This window comes from Prionailurus bengalensis, chromosome D4, assembly GCF_016509475.1.
Source record: "Prionailurus bengalensis isolate Pbe53 chromosome D4, Fcat_Pben_1.1_paternal_pri, whole genome shotgun sequence".
Taxonomy (NCBI): Eukaryota; Metazoa; Chordata; class Mammalia; order Carnivora; family Felidae; genus Prionailurus; species Prionailurus bengalensis.
Window position 1 is genome coordinate 13,142,279 of NC_057359.1, and position 16,080 is coordinate 13,158,358.

Consider the following 16,080-nt stretch of genomic DNA (forward strand, 5'->3'; position numbering starts at 1 on the left):
ATTACTATACCTTTTCATCACTATAATTCTGCACCTAATGCTTAGGAAAGCATCTGGGAATATCAAGTACCACACAAACTATTAGGCAGTAGAAATAAAGCCACATGCAACAAGACGCTTCACTTCTGGATACTTATGGTTGTCAAGTGGGAAGGAAATTCCTTGAAAGATGGCTGGGGACTTTCCTTAAGGCTGAGACTTCCCAATGTACAAATTTCCAATTCACTTTAGGACTAGGCAGGGGGAACACAATGTGAATTTCTTAAACATCCTCTCCTGTTATCAGTGATCCTTATGGCAACTCCCTTACTGATATTTAGCTTAATGGACCCCCTCCATGCAGTCCTTCCATATTTACAGCTAATAAACACACCAGTATACCAGAATAAACACACATGTATATTTTATCTTGCCATCTAAAATCTCAGCAAATTTGTCTGGAGATAGGCAGTTGTTAAAACCCTGAAGATACAGAGTTTGAATTAACGGCAATGCCTTTCCTGGTGATAAAAGATTAAAAACCTATGGTGTACCATTTCTTCTCCTGGGGACAGTGAATGCAAAAGCTATTGATGAATACTGCAAACCCCTTTTTGTCCAGCTTGTTTTCAATACTGTTGAACTCATCTATTTTGCGTATTATCAATGCATATTTTCACAGGAATCCTGTACTAGCTCCTACCACCTGGCTTTCATTTTATTTTATTTATTATTTTTTTTTAATTTTTTTTTCAACGTTTATTTATTTTTGGGACAGAGAGAGACAGAGCATGAACGGGGGAGGGGCAGAGAGAGAGGGAGACACAGAATCGGAAACAGGCTCCAGGCTCCGAGCCATCAGCCCAGAGCCTGACGTGGGGCTCGAACTCACAGACCGCGAGATCGTGACCTGGCTGAAGTCGGACGCTTAACCGACTGCGCCACCCAGGCGCCCCACCTGGCTTTCATTTTAGAGATTGCCTTGCTTCGATTTTCTGTCTGGTAACCAGAGGACCAAGGACAGACGGAGAGAGTGGATGAGTGGATGAAATGTGGATCCTGTAAGTCATGCAAAGGCGTCACTGTGGCACGCGTACTGGAAACACTGGTCATGCCCTCCCTGTCCACACTCCCCTTCCGAAGAGTTGACCTGTCCACAGGTCTGCCTTGTTTGGCTTCTTTTAAAGCTGGTTGGACTAGAGGTGGGTTCCAGACCTGCAACGGGTCACATTTGCCTTTCTGGAATTGGAGTGGAAACCCAAGGCCTGAAGTGATTTTCTGGAAAGTGGGTTGGTGGAGAGTGAAGCTTCTCTATTAGCTGAGGCTCTGGTAGGACAATGGGTGGGTGATTAAACAAGGGAAGAAGACCATGAGAAAGGAAGAAAGGGGGCAGAGGATACCACAGAGAAGGGATCATGTGGCCTGAGTGAGAGGGAAGGAAGGGTGTGTGTGTGTAAGAGAGAAAGACAGAGAGATCATTTATTTAAATATATATTTAAATGTATATTATATATGTTATTTATTTGTAATTTATATATAAATTATCTAAGTCATATAAACTATAATTTATAATTATATTCATATAAATATATTTTATATAAACTTATATAATATTACATGTTATAAAATAATATATGAATATTATAATTATTTATAAAACACACAGAACAGAGTCTGGCATTTAAGAACTACATGGTTAAACAAACACAAATATAAAGATTCTTATTTACGGGCACCTGGGGGGCTCAGTCAGTTGAGTGTCTGACTTCTGCTCAGGTCATGGTCTCACAGCTCACGGGTTCAAGCCCCGTATGGGGCTCTGTGCTGACAGCTTGGAGCCTGGAGCCTGATTCAGATTCTGCATCTCTGTCTCTCTCTCTCTCTCTCTCAAAAATAAATAAACATTAAAAAAATTTAAAAGATTCTTATTTATATTTATTAAGCTTATAAAAGATTTCCCATTTAAATGTGTATAAATATTCATGAGGATAACAGAAAAATAAATGCACTTCATATACTTAAACCAAAAGGAGGAGTTGACAAATAATTTGAAACATGTTTTTCCAAAGTTTGAATGTCCTCTCATGCAGACCAATAATAATATGCTGAGGAAGACAAATTTTTTTTTTTTTATCCTGTATCCAAAAAGCTAAAACTATTTGTTTTGGGGTAGGTGATTCTTTCTGGCGGGGGGGGGTGGCGGGGGGGCGGTTAGGTGACTTTTTGTATCACTCCCCAAATGCCTTTTACCGTGGCCTCTTCTGGGTGCTTCAATCAGCTTGTTAAGCCATTTGAGTTTTGTGGTTTGGACAAAGATGTAAATGCCAAATAACAAAATCCATAAACTGACTCCAAGTATATTATATGCTAATAAACTAACTTGGCTTTTGACTTAGTCAATGGGAAACAGTTATTCCCTTACGGCAAGCCAGTTCTGATTGAAATATCCTGCTATTAATGTTCATATATTACCGGGACATCCAAGTAACATTCTATGTGAATCATTTCAATAGAAAAGGAACAACCGATCCCATGGGCTGTGGTGCAAGTATTACTTTCATAAAAGGAAAGAGCCAGCGTTTTCTTTGAGGCTATTGTTTGCAGGCTGAATGTTTTAATGTAATTGATCTAAGTCTACAAGAAAACTCGCCCAAACAAAGCCAAAGTCTTCTTAGTTTCTACTCTGTTCAAACCCACATCAAAAGGCATCCTTTGCCTTCTCAGATGTAAGGTAATCAGAGTGGTTCTAACTCCTTTGACTTTATAATACTATGCCCATCCTCCCCTTATAACAATTATGTCTTCCTCCCCCAAATGTGAAAAGTTCTTTTCTCTCTTCAAGGAATGTTCTTTTTGACTTACTCTCTGTGAGGAACTTACACTCATCCTGCAGTTTCCAGGTTCAAAGACAAGCCTTCCTGAGCCCCTTCCCCCCTTTTACCCACCAGGCAGAATTAATAATTCTCACTTGTGTTGCCTCATAGCATTTTCTTTTTTTTAAAGCCCATGCCAATGAAGAGATTTTTAAAATTTGTCTATCAATTACTTTGGCATAAAAGGCATTAAAACTTTCTCATAGTGCCTTTCCTATCTCTTGAAGTTTTCTCTCATTAATTATATGTTTGGACACCTCTTTTCTCTATTAGGTGGGTTTATCTTTGTATTCCCTACATGGCATGCACATAGTCGTTGCTACTACACATAGTAGTTGCTCACTAAAACTTGGGGTATAAAAGGCAGGATACTGAATTACTATCAAGTATACCCTGATTTCTTTTTTCTTTATTTTCTTATTTTTGTTTTTGAGAGAGAGAGAGAGAGAGAGAGAGAGAAGCAGGCAGAAGGAGAGGGAGAAAGAGAGAATATTAAGCAGGCTCCATACCCAGCAAGGAGCCCGAAGCAGGGCTCCATGTCACAACTGTGAGATCGTGACCTTAGCCAAAATCAAGAATCAGCCACTAATCCGACTGAACCACCTAGGTGCCCCAATCCTGATTTCTTATAGGTTAAATGACAATGTAATTATTTCCACAGAAATTTTTAGATATTTTCTGACGTGAGCCACTTCCCCTCAATCAACTGGCCTGAGATCCAGGGCACTGAGATCTGATTTAAATTTTCATGAAATCGGGAATTTTCCCAGATGCCTAGGGTTTTATGTTCATTCATTGGCTCATTCCCAAAGTGCTTCCTGCCTTATTTCCCTGCCTCCACAGCAATCACCACCGGCTAGTTATCATCATAAATACAGTCTTCTCTGTAGCCATCTTTAGTGGGTTCTCCTTGCTTACAGACAAAAGTCCACACTTTTCACGTGATAGGCGAGGCTCCCCGTGTTCTAGCCCAACCTTCATCTGTAGCCTCATCTCCCTCCAGATCTTCTGTTCACCTTAATTCTGGTCTCATCAGACTATCTTCATGATCTGCCAGCTAGGATTCTGCTTTAACTTCCTCCTAGCCATCCAAATTTTCAGAGGGGAGTATCTCTCCCCACTCCCAGTTTTATGAGGAAGAGTGAGGTCTCCCAGCTTCTCCGGGGGCTCTGCCCCTAAAGGTATGTTGGTGAGGCATGAGGGGTGGGGTAAAGGCTCACTATGGGATTCTGCCAGATCTGGGGGAGCCATTAAACCCACTTGGCCATACCTTGGTCTTAAAGCCATACCTGCTAACTTGTCCAACAAAAACTGGTATTGTGAGTTTCATCAAGTACTTTTTTTTATTTCTGAGATTGTTCAGAATTTCGATGAGAAAGGCAGGTACTCTTTATTGTGGCCTCTCAGAGACCCCAATGCAATCTTCAGAGTCTACTTTAAATGTTACTAATTGCTGAGGTATTTCTTAACTCCCTTAGGTAGTATTAATCATTCATTCCTTTGTAGCCTGTTGCTGATTTTTTTTTCTTTTATCTATGTTTTGGCAGTTATTTTATTCTGCCTTGCTTTAATGAAAGTTTCATCCACTAAATTTAAACTTCTTGAACAGACCCCTGCCCCCCTCCCCCCCCCCCCCCCCCCCGCCTTTAGGCAACATCCTGGTGTCAAAAGTGCCTCACATGTAGAAGGTGGTTTCGATAATTGTGAAATAAAACAAAATTAAAATGTACAGAGCCTCAGGTACAGTGCCTTGGGACTAGCACAGTTGAAGGGACAGGAATAAATTGGTGGTTATACAGGGACCGAGTACCATATCTCAATGCTATCGATGTGTATTTCTGACAGTTGACACGACAGCCATTTAAGTGGCCCCATCGTGTCCTTTCACACGCCTTAACTACCCGGCCTCAGCAGTGGTCAGAGACCTAGAGAAGGAGCTGCTGAGTCACCTGGGCCGGTGCTCACATTTCACTTGTCCATTTGGATTAGGTCTGGAAGAGTCCAGATTCTTAGCGACTCAAATAGCCAATTTCGGTTCAGCTGTCTTGTCCTTTTAAATTGAAGTCTCATTGTTTCTCAGAATTGGACCCAGCTGGAGTGACAACGTGTCCTGGCCACTGGGAGGGGAAAGACGTAAACAAAGGTTTACATTCTTCCCTTTGCTGGAACGATATCCATGAAAGCTATTACTTCCTCCACATGAAATGAACAGGGAACTACGTGACTGAAATGGAAACATAATTCTGTTCTCTCTGAGGTGATTGATATGATTCAGCAGCAGCTACGGTGCTGTTGGCTAGAAGTGACCTTCATTCACCACCAAGGTTATTAAACTAACTGACTGCCATTATCCTATATGAGACAAAGGAAGGATACTAATTGTTTGACATCTAGTAATAGTATTTAGTCCAATTTCTGACCAGGAGTGGGGAGAAGTGGTAAATTTTTATTTGACTGTCTGGGCATCTTTTCTAAAAGACAATGTGTCAAGCCCAGTCTGTTCAAATCTTTATCATGACTAAATACTCAGTGGGAAATATGGATGACAACATGAGGAACCTTCTTTCCTCTGGTTTCAAGTTCCGTGTGGATGGAGCTCCATTAGTGGAACATATCTAGCCCCTTGTCCTTCCCTTACTCCTCTCCACATGTAAAACTGAGCAACTTGATTGGGGGTGACTAATGTCTATGTTTCTTGGTGAGATAGAACAAATCCACTACTAGTCTCCCACTGAAGAGAGCTGAGTTCTTTCTTCCTTGTCCTCCATGGACCAATGTCAGTCAATGCTATTAGTAAAGGTGTCTTTTGTAGACACAGATTTTTTTCTGGTTGGCTGTCTGGAGGCTGAAAAAGGCAAACCCATTTGGCCCTCACACTAAGTCATTATTTCCAATAACTTCACCATTAATAAAAATTATGTTTTGATCTCCATCTGCCTGACTCTGGTGTCCAACTCTCAGTCAGTTTCAATCTTGTTCCATCAAGGGTGAAGTATAATGTATTAGACTTTCTCAAGCTCTAACACCATGAATTATAATACTGTTATTTCTCTTGCTTGTATTCACTTAGCATCAGAACATCCAACAAACTTGAGCCTCTGGTTCAAATTTGTGATGTGAGATCATTTTTCAAGTGCAAAGATGGCCTTCTCTAGCAGACATTTTTTAAATGTTTTTTAAAAAACTTTTTAATGTTTATTTTTGAGAGAGAGAGAGAGAGCAAGAGCATGAGCAGGGGAGGGGCAGGGAGAGAGGGGTCACAGAATCTGAAGCAGGCTCCAGGCTCTGAGCTGTCAGCACAAGAGTCCAACGTGGGATTCAAACTCATGAACCATTGAGAATATGACCTGAGCAGAGGTCAGACGCTTCATGGATTGAGCCACCCAGGCACCCCTTCTTTATGTTTTTATAGCTCCTCACAAGGAAATGACAATTCCAATATGTTAAAAAACCTAGTTACAAATGGTGCCAAAACAAGACTGCTTATGAATTTCTGGGTTGCAGTGAATGATCTCTCATAGTGAAGTCCACTCCGCCAACTGGCTGAAGGCAGTTTTTTTTTTTTTCTCTTCAGGGAACAAGCAGTTGCTGAGCACCTGCCAGGTGTTGGGCAGCAGCCAGGCGGGTTGCACATGCTTACGCAACATGCTCAACAATCCTATGATAGAAAGATTTTAAATCTCAGTTTACACTTAAATAAACTGAGGCACAGAGAGTAAACTGAGTATCGAAACTGGGTCTACACTATTTGCACTCTTACTGGGTCCTCTCACTAAGGTGACCATTTGTTTTATCATACAAATACCAGGACACTTTTGCAAATGAAAGGGTCGTCAATCGTTAATAGTTATTCTGGGATGACTAGTGTAAACCAGATCTAGTCCTGGACAAACTAGTACAATGGTCGCTCTATCTTTCTCATGCCTCAGAGTTCCAAATTCATTTCTGAAAAATTTTAAAAATGGATGCCAACGTCAGATATTTAGAAAGGGGCCTGAGTTTGTTCACTGTCCCCTTTTTGCCTCTCTTCCTGGCTTACTAAGGCCAAGACTCAATGCTACCCCTCTCTGATTCCCTGGGAGCAGGTTTCCAGATCCATCTAAACCACAGCTATTCATTATCAGAGATATTCCTTCCCTTAGGTACTCAAAAGGATGAAGCTCCAGGGAGGGATTAGATCATTAAGCAAAGGAAAACAGCAACTATAACACAGCAGCACCTGCATAAATCCTGTAGGGGGAGAATATTGATTTAAAGTTTTTCTCATTCTAGCATATCCTTGATGGTGCTGAAAATAAATCCCTTCTACTTTTCTCTCTTATAAGTAAATGCCTCGTTACATTCTATCACTTAAACATACTGGAGGGCCACAATGAGGAATCAGCAGACAGTCATGGCCCAAGGGCATCCAATGGTACTTTGGGTCCTTAATCACTCAGTCATTATCCTACTCTGTCATGTTCATGTGAAAACAGACACTTGGCTTATTCCTACTCTGCCACCAAGAACCATTTGACCGCAATGATAAGTGCTAATACCATCATTCTAGAAGATGGGCTCTCCTAATGTTATATATAAGAAAGTGGCAATCTAAGGACTGTTCTCAAAACCCTAATTCTAATGTGCAAAGACCTAGTTTGTGCATTGAAAACTATCACTGGAAGGGGTGTGCAGAAATAACCATATCAAGGTCTCAGCTTTTCTGATCAGAGTCTGCTGTAGCACACAGCTCTTGAGTTTAGCATGTATCAGAATTTCCTGGGGAGCAGTTCGAGAACACCCCGCTGCACACCTTCCCGGAGCTTCTGACAAGTAGGTCTAAAATGGGACTTGAGAATGTGCATTTCTAACAAGTTCCCAGGTGATGCTATTGCCAGTGGCCCAATGGACCAGAACCGCTGCCCCAGCATTAAGCTATAAGTAGAGGAGACTTCCAACTATGAAAAGAAGTGGAATCTAAGATGTGTCCCTTGCAGTAAATTAAGATGAGAGCCCATGGAGTAGGACTGAAACATCTATGTTTTGTTCCCTGGAACAAATCTAAATCTAAATCAGGAGACTGCAAACTTTTTCTGCAAAAGGCCAGATAGTATTTTCAGTTTTGCAGGACAGACAACCTCTGCTGTAAGTCCTCAACTCTGTCACTGTTGGTTGAAGGCAGCCATAGATGGTACATAAAAGAATGAGCATGGACATGGCCGTGTTCCAATAAAGCTTTATTTACAAAGACAGATGGCAGGCTGGATTTGGCCCATGGGCTGTAGTTTGCCAACCTTTGGGTCTAACTACTGTGATAAAAATGATTCCTATGAAGCAACATCTGTTAGTCTGCCAAGCTTGAGTACATCTATGATCAATGAGAAGCTAACCAAGCTGGAAAGCTGTGTAAGCCAAGCGGTGACATCCAGTTCAGTTGTATGTGACTGATGTAGCATTGCCCTTACTGGAAGTTATGTGCTCTTCTTCCCCTAGAACCAGTTCCCCTAGTTCATCCCCTAGAACCATCTCTTTAAAAATGAATAGCTTCCCACTTCATCCTATTTCAGTAGGGGATTCACTGTACTGCTGAAAATTATTTACCTATATTGAATATACCCTCTACTTGGTATGTGGCTTAAAAGCAAATAATGTATTTTCTGTCTAACAGGATCATTTACTGAGTTACTAATTCATATTTTGTTTTCCATTTATTTTTCCTTCTCCTTATTTCCAAAAGGGCCCACTGGGCTGTCTTTTCTCAGGGAAAGTTGGCATTGCTGGCCTGAAGATGAGCTCTCTGGATGGCTTTTGTTAAAAACCTAAGCTCATTAATGTCTTAAAGAGAAAGAAGACAAGGCAAGTGTCTCTGATGGGTAGAGATGGGATGGGATGAGACAGGGAGAAAGGACTCGCAATATCCCGATGGTCAGTTCGCAGGTTTCATCTTACTTGACTCATCAAAAGCATTTACACGGTTAGCCATGGCTTCCTCTTGGAAATATGCTCTTCATTTGGATTCCAGAAGCTCCCTCTCCTTACTTCACTAGCTCCTCCTTCTTCATCACTGCTGGTGCCTTCTCACCTCCCTGACCTCTGGTAGAAGGACTGATTCAGTTCTTGGTCCTCTGCTGTTTCCTTGTCTCCTCTCCTCACTCACACCCTGGATGATCTCACCCACTCACACGGTTTTGTACACTGGCCAGACATGGGCGACTTCCCTATTTATATCTCCAGACCACTATCTGCACTGAGCTTCAGTCTTGCCTAACCTTGCTCCTCTCGACATGGCCGCAGTGCCATGGGATAGCTCAGATAAGACGCACCCAAAGGTAAGCTCCTGATATTGTCTCTACCTTCCACCCTCCTCCCCAGTCTTCCCCATCTGAATACATGGCAGTGCATTCTTCTAGCTGGTCAGTCCCCCAAACTGGGAGTCACCTTGGATTCATCTGTCCCTCTCACACCTTGTATCAAATGTAATGGTAAATCTTGCTTGCTCTGCCTTCAAATTATAGCCTGAATTATACACCTAGTCTAAGCACTGCCAGCTTTTGTCTGGATTCTTGCCATGGTCTCTTCACTGCTGTTTCTGCTTTCACACCTGCTCCCTATGTAGGCTACTCAACTCAGAAGGTGGGGTGATGCTGTTGAAACATACAAGAACACTTCTTCCTTTGCTCAAAACTCTGCAAGCTACTATTGCACACAGGGCAAGTGTAGAAGTCAAAGTTCTTACCCTCCTCATTGGATCTGGCCCTCATTCCTTCCCTGGACTCCTCTCCTACTCCTCTCCTCCCTTTCCTTCCACATGGCCACACAGGCTCCTCCTGATGTTCTCCGATCATGTAGTCCACATTCCTGCCTCAGTGCCTTTTCACTGCTATTCCTTCTGCCAGCAATGGTTGTCCCCAATATGTCACATACTCTGCTCCCTCACTTCCTAAAGTCTTCACTCAAGTGTCCCCTTTCCAGTGAGGCCTTCTCCACCACTCTATTTAAAAATGCAACCTCCTCCTTACACCCCCCTTTTTGGCCTCTCTGCCTTCCTTCTCTCCCTGACACTTATTCCTACCCAATACACTACATATTTTACTTATTTTTGGTTTCCTTCAACCCAAATGCAAGCTCCAGGAGGGTGGGATGAGCACAGACACCTGGCCTGAAGGGGACTGCTATGAAGTGCACCCTGGTGCTGCGCTCAGCACTGGAGCACCAGAACCTTCTGCCTGGCCTGGGGGTGGGGGCGGTGGGGTGGGGGACCACGCAGTTCCAGTACCAATGGTTACCTTGGCTGAGGGAAAATAAGAGGCCTCTTCCCAATTTCCCAGGTACACTATACCTGAGAGAGAGAGAGAGAGAGAGAGAGAGAGAGGGAGAGAGAGAGAGAGAGAGGGAGAGAGAGAGAGAGAGAGGGAGAGAGAGAGAGAGGGAGAGGGAGAGGGAGAGGGAGGGAGGGGGCAGCTGAGAGGGGGAGAAGATGGGAAAGGAAGGGGAGAAGGGGAGGGGTCAGAGGGAGGACATCAGGAGGAGTGGGAGGGAAAGAGAGACACAATAAAAACTGAGATTGAATTCACCAAAACTAGATGGAAAGGGAGCTTAGAATTGGATTTATTTAAGGAAAATTTTTATTATGCAACATTTCCTACCTACCTAAGTTTATGAACCATAATTCATACTCACTGTAACAGTTCTTATTACCTGAATAATGGAAACAAGTAAGTTGACAGGACCAAACAAATCCTGCTCCATGCACGACCTGCAAACAGAATCTAAGAACGGAAATACAAGGGAGAAGAGAACTTTCTACTTGTCCCCAGTCTCCTGATGGTGCGGGCTGGCCATGTTAGTTGTTACTTCTTTCAGAATCCCCCCTCTCCACCCCCCAACGATTTCCTAATAAATTCTGATGTGCACCCGAGTCAGAACTCACTTCCTGTGTTCTCCCTCTGGGTGGAAGAAATGTGGCTAATGAGGAAAGGTTCAGCTCAGGTTTGTTTGATGACCAGAAGAGCTGACTCTTCAATCCTCAGTCCCCCGTGTTAGCAAAGGCACACCTGTTTTTTCATCCTCCCTCATTCCAGCAGGAATTGCCCACAGAACCCCGTGTGGTCTCGAAGACGCCCAGGCTCATTAGCCAGCAAGAACTGTTGATTCCTCTGCCTGAGATCTAGGACTTCAGCATTTGCCTACAGGGCTACAGCCTGTGGAACTCAAGGCAGCTTTTGAAATCTGACCCTGCTCAAAGAACAGGAACAGCCTGTTCAGTAAGGGGAAGAGCTGCTTGCTTGTTTCAGCTCTGGATGCCAAAAAAGAAAAAAAAAAGTTCGCCTATTTGGCCGGTATTACGGAATAACGTCTCTAGTCTCCTGTTTTTGTTTTTTTTTGTTTTTTTTTCCTCAGAGGTTAATATCTTGAGCCAAGGGTTCAAGGTTAAAAGATTTTTATTCTGTTAGAATCTATGACAATTTTATTGCTGACATCTTGGGAGCACTATTTCTGGTCACTCTTCAAGCCTATATGAAATACATTTCACTTTTACAGCCATCAGTGTCACTGGTGTGAAATGATTCAAACACTATTTGAAGGCAAATTATTTTAAATTCTGGGAAAGGGGATTTGAAGGGTCTCGTGACAAATTCCCTGGCCTTAATCACCTCAAGCAAATTAAAATCGCAGCCCACTTTCTTTTAGAACCCTAGAGAGTGAGATACCTTATCCTCTCTAAATATATCCCACAGTAAAATTGTTGATTATGGCAGAAAAGTACTCAGTCAGCCAGTCAGCACAAGTTCTGCCATTTATTTTATGTTAGCCTAACTTCCTAAAGGTAGCTATGCATTTTTACTGAATGGTTGATCCTAATCTAGACTGAAAAGCAGCCATAGGCAATTATCACTTTAAATAAGTGGGGGAAGATCAATACTTACTTCTTTTTCTGTGTATATGGAAATAATGGAGCCGTGATGGCTTTGGCCACTCCAAAAAATACACATCCTTCGACTCTCTAAGTTCCTAAGATGGAAACGATTTAATAAGAATCATGATTCAACAAGAATCATGATTCAAATTTCCAGAATAAATACTTTCATGCCCATGACAGAAGTATTCATGATGGTCTTTGCCTGTACATGTTCCTGTGCATTTATCTGCCCAGAGTCTGTCTATGTGTTGTTTTACTACGTGTCTTTCCTTTGAAGCTTTTAACATCTAAGCTCGTCTATTACATTTTTATGTCGGGCTGGAAACCAGAGCTAAAAATAAGGCCAGAAAAACATTTATTGATGTTTACAATAAAAATTTATTGAGCCCCTACCTGCATATACCAGGCACTGTGCTAGGTTTGCCGGATGACAAAAATGACTAAGGCTCAGACTCTGCTCACAAGGAGCTCACAATCTACGGGTGATGGAGCATGGTGCAAGCAGATAGAGATCACCGCTTTACCAAAAGAGGCAGTTCTGTGACAGAGGCTTACACAGAGTGCTGTGGGAACACGGATTATACGGCAAATAATTGAGCCTACAAGAATATGTGTGTGTGTGTGCACGTGCATGCGTGCGTGTGTGTGTGTGTGTTGTAAGATTTCATAGAAGAGAAGATTTTCAAGCTGAGGCTTGGAGTGTAGGTTTTTGTCCTTAAGTAGAATTGGAAGAGGTTGGAATTTCAGCAAATGTCAATACAGGAGAAAAACACCTCCAATGAGGAATGTCATCATGTCGTTTACGGGGAAATTGCAAGTAGCTTAAAAGGGGTGGAACATAAGGTCTCCATGAATTATGAAAGAAGGGGAAACCAGAGAAACAACAGATGAAAACATATAGAAAGACTTTTGGTTAGCAGTGGAATAAGGAAGAGGTTGGGTCACATCAAGAGGGTCTATGCTATCATGAGAGGAACCTATTATGGGGCTGACCAATAACAGCAGATTTTGCTGACTGTTGAGACCAAAATGCCAAATATTTGCTATCCACATCTTTCTAATCTGAAAAGAGATCTCAGCATTCTTTCCTGCATGTAAAAGAACCTAAGAGATCTTGTCAGAATGGTGGATAGCTCCCCTGTTGGACTCATTCAGGAACTGCCCCAGTCCCTGAACAAAGTCATTCTAATGCAGAAAGGAGCTCTTTGCTAAAAGAGAAAGCTTTTTGCTTAGCCTGGATTGGAAAATGAGTCAGATAAACAAGGTAGGCAGACTGCGAAGACACAGGTTTCACTAACATGAGATCTACTCCCCCAACATTATTCCTTTGAGTCCATTATTGTCTTGATGGACAAAGTGACATTTTAGTACCAAGCATGACAAACATTTCAGGGACAGCCAACTTGTATCAGGCCATTGCAAAAGATAAGAGAGGGCAGATGTTTAGACTGTATTATCTTTTTCACACAATCTATTCTTTTATAGATTTATAGAGGGAAAATTCTTTAAAAAGTAGAGAAAAGTTTGAACAACACGTTCAGTTGAGGGCGTCTGAAAAATGGCAGGTCATCAGAGTCCAAAGTTAACTGATCATGAATTTGATATACATATTTTGGATGGTCTTTTACTTGCTCTGTTGAGTCTACAGGTAGTAGAAAGTCCAAATGATTGGGCTGAACAGGTTAGAGCATCCACAGAAGGCAGTGAAATGTCCCTGATATACATGTAACCCACCTAGGGGAAGTTTAACATCCTTTTCAGGTCATGTGGTTTGAACTCAGGGCTTTCAGTCTATGAGAATATAAATTCATTATTTCTTACTTCCATGTCTCCCTGGATGAAGTTCTGCTATGACCCTTAACTTATTGACTGCTATTGGTCTCATGGAACAGTTATGGGCTCAGTGATGGAAATTTTCATGTCATGGTTACCCCAATGCATTTGAACATGGTGCAATGATCAAAAAAGATGCCAGTGATGACAATTGAACGTCCCTTTGCCTTCCCAGCCTCCTTCATATATTCTCAGGCATAGGATGACAAAGGGAAGTCCACGAGTCACATGAAGAAAGACTGTAGCCATGGGTACACGATCAGGATCTCCTCTGCTTATCTTCACCCCCACCCTCCATGCCATCACCCTGCCCTACTTCCTCCTCACGTTGCTCCTGTGAATTCCTCCACCATCTTGCCACTAACCACCATCCTCTGCCCAAAGTTCTCCTGTTGAAGAATTCCAGCTGAACTGATGTTCAACCCGTGTATGATGTGGAACTTGTGTTCAAACAGTTGTTGAATGAAATAAAGACCTCTAAACCCTCCAAGGTAACAAGATGTTAGGGGAGTGCCTTTTTGAGTGAAATAATGCTTCCTTCTGTGGGGTGAAAAGAGCAAGGATTTGGGAATCACATCAGCCTGGTTTGTGCCACTAACTGGATTTACAACAAGGGCTTAGTAACTCTGAAATGCGGTTTCATCAACTGTAAAAAAGGAAGATAATAATCCCTACCTTGAAGGATCTCTGCATTGAAGGATCTCTGCTCATATATTAAGAGCAGTATATATGAAAATGCCTAGCCTAGTGCCTGGAACACACCAGCGCCTCCAGAAACGCTCATCTTTATCCTCTGTTTTATGGGGGATTTTAAGATGATAAATAATAGGGAATAATCATCATCATCATCTCGGATGTGGTTGGAAGTCTTAGAAAGAGATAAACAGCAGTCATAGGGAGAGAGAGCGTTAGGAATTTTGAAAGGAAATGAATGGTTTTATGGTTAATTTTCTTGGTTGGGGTTTAAGAGGAGATTCATGTTGTCCATTAATTATACTTACCAATTGGGTCTAATTGGCAACTACCCCAAAATGAATAAAACAAGCGGGAGTCAAGAGAGAAAAACGGCAGGCATCCTGTCAAAAAATAAAATCTTTGAAATTTCTACAACCCAATGGTTGAATATACATTTTATTAAAGCAGACGGACTCACGCACTTTATAAATTTATACATGTGATGGCAATCCAAGTTGCACACTGAGACTTTTGCAAAGCATCAAACAGCCCTCTGTAGCAGCTATACCTGGTTTTCTCATTCTTCTACTTGTTTGGGTTCTTAAAATCAGCCATCCCCTTTGCTGGATGGAGCAAGCATCCCTCATTATTCTGCGTCAGCCTAGGTGAATGTTGTGGGGCGCAAAGGGTTAAGCGAGGCAATCCGTGTTGAGTGCTTAGCCCTTGTAAATCCTCTAGAAATGTTAGCTGTTGGTACCATGATGATAATAATAATTATGAATCTTTCGATGCTGTTTTCCAAGACTGCACAAGAACTGGATTGCCCCCTCTTTCCTTTTAAAAACATTAATTTTTTCTTGTTTTTGGAGATATGTGTCCTCTTCTCAGGTGATTAGCTACTTTTGACAAGGAGTATTTTTTCCCCTCCATTGGCTAATGTACTTAATTTCTTTTCTTTTTAAAGAATAATTGAAACCAATGACAACATATCATTCAATATGCACAATATTATTTACTGAAAAGATCCCCACATTTCCTTCTTCTTTCTCTCATTGCCAAGAAAATGACTAATTAGATACACAGACATAACCATATGTATATATAGGTATTTTATATATATATATATATATATATATATATATATATCCCTTTTTTCTTCCTTCCTTCCTTCCTTCCTTCCTTCCCTTCCTTCCCTTCCTTCCCTTCCTTTCTTTCCTTCTGTGTATACATACATGTATATATCTACCTACCTATGTATCCAAAGAAAAAGTTATCAAAGCCACTTCATTATAATAGGTTTCCTTACCAATTTGTCTATAGTATCCCAAACTGGGAGGTGAATTTAAATGTAATATCAAGACTCTGGAGTTGTTAATTTACTAAACAAGCTAGGCTGGGGTGAGATGATCCAGTACCTCATTTCAAATCTAGGCCCCAGAGGAGAATCCCACCAACAGTTCTGTTTCTGCTCTTTTTTTTCTTTCCCTGGAAACATTTATGGAGGCCCCAGCTTCCTAAGATCAAGCCAGACTCCTAGAGGAGCTTCAACCGGGGGCAGTCGTTGGGCAGAGGGTAGCCAATTTGTGAGAGACACAGTAAGGTCTTAATCCACTGTTACAGAACATTGCTTGGTGATTCCTCAGTGCCCACAACCTGGCAGAGGTGCCTTGTCATAAGAACGTACTCACTGGGGGTAAGACAAAGAAATATCCCTTGAAGCACAAAATGTAAGAGTTGGTTTCTGGATTCTTAATAGTTTGTAAAATAACAAGCCAAGAGTAACTACTGTGTACTTCCCAGAAACTTACCAATTAGCATGTT

General features: G+C 41.8%; 1 protein-coding gene across 11 annotated transcripts in view; it reads right to left on the reverse strand.

The window, feature by feature from the left end:
• Nucleotides 1-16,080, reverse strand: part of TRPM3 (transient receptor potential cation channel subfamily M member 3) — an 805,281-nt gene that overhangs the window by 193,905 nt on the left and 595,296 nt on the right. For 5 of the 11 annotated variants that reach the window (XM_043565212.1, XM_043565210.1, XM_043565219.1 and 2 more), the window contains exon 7: nucleotides 14,586-14,660. The exons of the other annotated variants lie outside the window; for them this stretch is intronic. In XM_043565212.1, the coding sequence (XP_043421147.1) occupies nucleotides 14,586-14,660 (75 nt within the window). The remainder of the gene's footprint in view (nucleotides 1-14,585; nucleotides 14,661-16,080) is intronic. 11 annotated transcript variants of the gene reach the window in all.